This window comes from Microtus ochrogaster, chromosome 10, assembly GCF_000317375.1.
Source record: "Microtus ochrogaster isolate Prairie Vole_2 chromosome 10, MicOch1.0, whole genome shotgun sequence".
Classification (NCBI taxonomy): domain Eukaryota; kingdom Metazoa; phylum Chordata; class Mammalia; order Rodentia; family Cricetidae; genus Microtus; species Microtus ochrogaster.
In genome coordinates, this window is record NC_022016.1 from 84,292,879 (window position 1) to 84,298,130 (window position 5,252).

Genomic DNA, 5,252 nt, shown 5'->3' on the forward strand with positions numbered 1-5,252 from the left:
GGAAGGAGAGAGGAAGGAAGAAAGGAAACAAGGAAAAGGCATTCTGAGATGGGAAGGCTTCCCTCCTTGATTTCTTTGTTTTTTTGTACAAAGGAGAGGAAACATTCTGGTGTCTTCCTTGCAGCTTCTGTGACCAAAGGCACCACAGGCAGTGCGCTTCAGGCACGTTTTCTCTATTCTGGATCCTTCCAGTCGTTTCTAGAAGGTCTTCCTCCTGGAAAACAGGTAATCTCATGGCTCAAAGTTTTCTGAAAGCCATAATTTGCCGTCCATTTGGCTGTTTTAGGACTTTAGGTGAAAGCCCCCACCAAGCATGAGATAGTGGTTCCAGTGGGTAAGACCGCGGACCAGGGACTGGAGAGTGTACTCCGTGTCTAAGAGCCCAGCTGCTGCTCTTCAGAGGACCTGGCTTAGCTCCCAATATTCACAGGGTAACCCACAACCATTTGCCACCCCAGTTCCAGGAGGCCGATGCCCTCTTCTGGATCCCACTAGCCGTGCAGGTATATGGTACAGGAACCCACATGCAGTAAAATGCCCATACATGTGCAATAGAAGTTTAAAGAGAAAAAAGAAAAGAATGCAGGCCAGCAAGAAGGCTCGGTGGGTAAAGGCACTTGTCACCAAGCCTGATGACCTGAGTTCAATATCTGGGATCCTCATGGTTGGAGGAGAGAACCAAATCCTACAAGTCATCCGCTGACCTCCCCAGGTCCCCTGTGGCACATTTTTGTAAACACTGCATTTTAGTGTGCATGCAAGCATGTGCGTGCACACACACAACTAATGAAATAAACAGAAATTTTTAAAAGTACATTTTTTAAATTGTCCCATTAACTTCACAGTGTGATTTAAGTTTAGGGACATACTAGCACCTGATGGGCACTTCAGTCCAAGCTTGGGGCCATTTGTCCACTGAGCAAATGTCTATTAGGAGTCTCCTAAGCATGAGACAGAGTCCTTAACCCTGGAGGAACCGTAGCTATCAACACGGAGCACATGGGCTGTGCCTGCTCCCTGCGACCTGCTGGTGGCACTGATGACAAGCATGTGAACAAGATGGTCATTTTAAGTAGGAACCAGACTGAGAGAAACAGGGATGAGTTGTGACCTTGGAGAAAGTCAGGGCAGGCCTGGGAAGGAGCAAGCTTGTAGCCCAGCGAAGCCTTTCAGGGAACTGCAGTGCCCGTGCCCTGGTGTGAGAAATGCATTGGAGAACGGGGGGGGGTTGTTGAGAAGATAGCTTACCGGGCGGGTGCAGGACCCATGCCAGCCACTGCCTCAAACCCTGCACGTGGCTCCTTGGAACCTGCAGGGTCATGTAGTCTGAGAAGCATTCGACCTTCCCTGTGGGGTAAAGAAGTTACTGCTGAGGAGGAGGAGAGGACAAAAGGGAGAGCGGAAGCAAAGGAGGAAGAGTGGACGGGCTTCCTTCCAAGCCTGCTGCAGTGAGCAGCCAGGAGGGGCTCACCCCTGCATCTAGCCACAGTGACTGGCCAGGAGGGGGCTCACCCCTGCATCTAGCATCAGTGTCTTGTTTTTTGTTTTGTTTTTGTTTTTTCAAGACAGGGTTTCTCTGAAGCTTTGGAGCCTGTCCTGGAACTAGCTTTTGTAGCCCAGGCTGACCTCAAACTCACAGAGATCCGCCTGCCTCTGCCTCTCGAGTGCTGGGATTAAAGGCGTGCGCCACCACCGCCCGGCTTAGCCAGTGTCTTATGGGGAGACAAGAAGCACTGTGATTTCCTGGTGAGCACAGGCACCAGAGTCAGAACATATGGGTCTAAAGCCCTACCGTGTGTATGTGTGTGTGTGCGCGTGTGTGCGTGCGTGTGTCTATTTGTCTGTCTGTCTGTCTGTCTGTCTGTCTGTATGTCCATGTGCCTGTTGCTTAGTCAGTTTCTTCCTGGAATTGACTGTATAATAGTGATGATAGGGATATGGACAATGACGACGGAGGGTGACAGGGACAGTAGTGATGGTGACATGATGGGGACTCTGGCCTGTGTTCTCTCCCAAAGCCTGAATTTAGTCTTCATCTTTTCTCCAGGATGAATGGTAACCGCCAGCAAAACCTTTCCTGAGGGCTGAGAGTCCCTCTAGGGGACAAACAAACCTGAGGGTCCCACCCTGTTCTTATACATCCCCTCTCTCACAGATAAGCTCAATAATGGAAAACCTGGCTGAGAATGTGGCTTAGGAGACAAGAGTCCTGCTGAGCAAGCATGAGGATCTTAGTTCAAGTCCCCAGTATCCATGTAAACAGCCACGCGTGGCCATACGCGCACCTCCCACTGAGTGCTGGTGGATATAGAGACCAAGGTTGGCTGACCACCAACTTAACTCCAGGTTCAGTGAAAGAGCCAGATAACTAACACCCTCCTCTGGCCTCCGTGTGTGAAGGGGCGCGCACGCCCAGACACATGCATCTATCATACACATACACACAAAATAAACTACTTTGTAAAAGGGGGGGGCGGTGAGATGGCTCAGCAAGTACCTAGTGCTTGCCACCCAAACATGTTGATCTGCCAACCTCATTTAGATCCTCAGAACCTGTGTGCCTTAGGTTCCTGTCGCTGTGATAAAAGACTTGGCTAAAGGAGACTCGGGAAGGAAAGGGTTTATTAAATATAGGGCAGGGGTCTAGAGGCAGGAACCAAAGCAGGCCATGGAGGGAGGGATGCTGCTTACTGGCTTGTTGTACACACACACACACACACACACACACACACACACACACACACCCGCTTGCTCAGCCTGCTTTCTTATACAACTCAGGACCACCTGCTCACAGACAACATTGCCCACAGTAACTGCTCCTCCTTCCTCAGTCAATCAATCAAGAAAATGTAGGGCCAGGTATGCATGCGCCTTTAATCCCAGGCCTCAGGAGGATTGCCTGCCAGATCCTCAGGCAAGTGGATCTCTGCGAGCTCCAGGCCAGATAATAATGAGACCCTGTCTCAAAAACAAACAAGCAAATAAACAGAAACCAAAATAAAATAAAAACTGAAAAGCCTCCTCCACTTTGTGGCTGGAGCATTAGCTCAGTGGAAGAGCACTGGCCTTTCTTCAGAGGCCCTGCATTCAATTTCCAGCATCCGCATGGTGGCTCACGACCATCCTAACACTGTAGTCCCATAGGATACGATGCCCTCTACTGGTGTGCAGATAAAACATGCGGACAAAACACTCATATCCATAAAGTGCATGATAAATAAAATAAATCTAAAAGGAAGGGAGGGAGAAAGGGAAGGAAAGGAGGGAGAAGGGGAGGTAGGGAGGAGGGAGGGAGAGAAAATGCCTCACAGTCTTGGCTGTGGGCATTCTGATGGAGGCATTTTGTCAATTGAGGTTTGTCTTCTCAGATAACTTTCGTTTGTGTCAGGTTCACATATATATGTATACACACACACACACACACACACACACACACACATACACCAGGATACCATATAAAGAGGGAAGGAGAGAACCAGCTCCACAAAACTGTCCTCTAGCCGGGCAATGGTGGCACACGCCTTTAATCCCAGCACTCGGGAGGCAGAGGCAGGCGGATCTCTATGAGTTCGAGACCAGCCTGGTCTACAAGAGCTAGTTCCAGGTCAGGCTCCAAAGCCACAGAGAAACCCTGTCTCGAAAAACAAAAAAAAAAAAAAAAAAAACTGTCCCCTAAGTATGCCATGGCACCTGTGCCCCCCCACTGCACACATATACACACACATGTACACTAACAATAATGAATAAAATTAGAAGTTATTTCTTTTAAAAAAAAATCAGCAGGGAGTGTGGGAGAGGGCCACAATATAGGGCTTGGCCCAGGATGAATACTCAACAAATATCTATCTGTTCCCCTTGTAATGTCTTCTGTGTGGTGAGGGGCTGACGGTGGGGTCCCAGGGTTCTGCTGCCTGGCTGAAGTCAGGGCTCTCCTACTCAACGCTGGGAAGAAGACAAGTCCCTCACCCCTCCGGACTCTGATGTAAAAATGAGTTAGATTTTCCTGTGTGGTGGTACACGTCTTTAATCCCAGCACTTGAGAGGCAAATCTCTATGCATTCAAAGCCAGCCAGGTCTGTATAATGAGTTCCAGGCCAGCCAAGGCTATATATTGAGACCCTATATCAAAACAAACAACAAAGGTCAAAAGAGCAAAACAAATCAGTGGACCCCAAGACTGCATGCCAAGCCTGGTACGTGAGCCCGTGATGGCTATTTCAAAACAAGGGCTTCCTCAGTGAGAGGGAGCCCGGGCTCTAACTGAAGCCATCCCTAGGAACTCAAGCACTCGGCCAGTGCTAGGTGGCAGAGGGGTCTGCCGTCCGAGCTAAGCACTGGCTATAAATGCTTCTGACTTCCACGTAACCACAGCAGGCAGGCAGGCAGGTTATCAGTCTGAGAAGAGGGGAACCGCCTGAAGCCTGATGTGAACCAGAAAAGCGTGATTGATTTACCTGTCAGAGCTCCATGTGCCGGGCGAGGCCTGTCCTTGTTTGACCCGAAGGGGAGGACCCACGGGAACACAGCAGGCTGAATACAAGCCAGACAGATGGCCCTGTGAGGAAGGGAGAAGGGTGTGGAGCGGGTGCCCAGCCCAGCAGGGCTGCCTAGCCTGACTTTATTCACTCAGGCAATTATACCTCATCTTTGGTTTTGTTTTCTTTTACTTTTTATTGCTGTTTTGTCATGTTGTGTTTTAGGACAAGTTTCCACCATGTATCCTAGGCTACCTTAACCTCACCATCTAGCCCAGACTGGCCTCTAACTTGTAACCCTCCTGTCTTTGCCTACCATACGCCCAGATCACAGGTGCACAATATCTCCGCTACACTTCATTCAGTCAATTATATTTATGCATCTATGGATTTTATTATTTTTTATTTTTGCTCTGCTAGGGGTCAAATCCGGGCCATTAGAATGCTAAGCAAGCGCTTTACCACTGAGTTACACCCTAGCCTTAGAGATATATCGTTTGCATGGTGCCTACCGTGGGCAGCAGCCAGGACAGAGACCAAGCAGCAATGTCAAGGAAAAAATGAATAGAGGGATCTCCCACAGCAAGCACTGAAGCAGAAACAGGGATAAGACCCAGAAAGCCGGAGGTGGGGGGTTGGGGGAAGAGTGTTTCCTGGAAGATCAATATAAAAAGATAATTTCCAAAAAGACAACATTGTGGTTCTCATACAAATTTTGTTTTGATTTTTTGTTTTTTTGTTTTTCGAGATAGGGTTTCTCTGTGTAGCCCTGGCTGT

The 5,252-nt window shown here is 49.0% G+C and overlaps 1 protein-coding gene across 1 annotated transcript in view; it reads right to left on the reverse strand.

Annotated features, from left to right (window-relative positions):
* C10H1orf127 (chromosome 10 C1orf127 homolog) overlaps positions 1 to 5,252 on the reverse strand; it is a 31,291-nt gene that overhangs the window by 18,792 nt on the left and 7,247 nt on the right. The window contains exons 2-3 of the mRNA XM_026782297.1: positions 4,455 to 4,555; positions 1,249 to 1,347 (exon numbers count right to left, since the gene is read on the reverse strand). Coding sequence (XP_026638098.1) covers positions 1,249 to 1,347; positions 4,455 to 4,555 — 200 coding nt within the window. The remainder of the gene's footprint in view (positions 1 to 1,248; positions 1,348 to 4,454; positions 4,556 to 5,252) is intronic.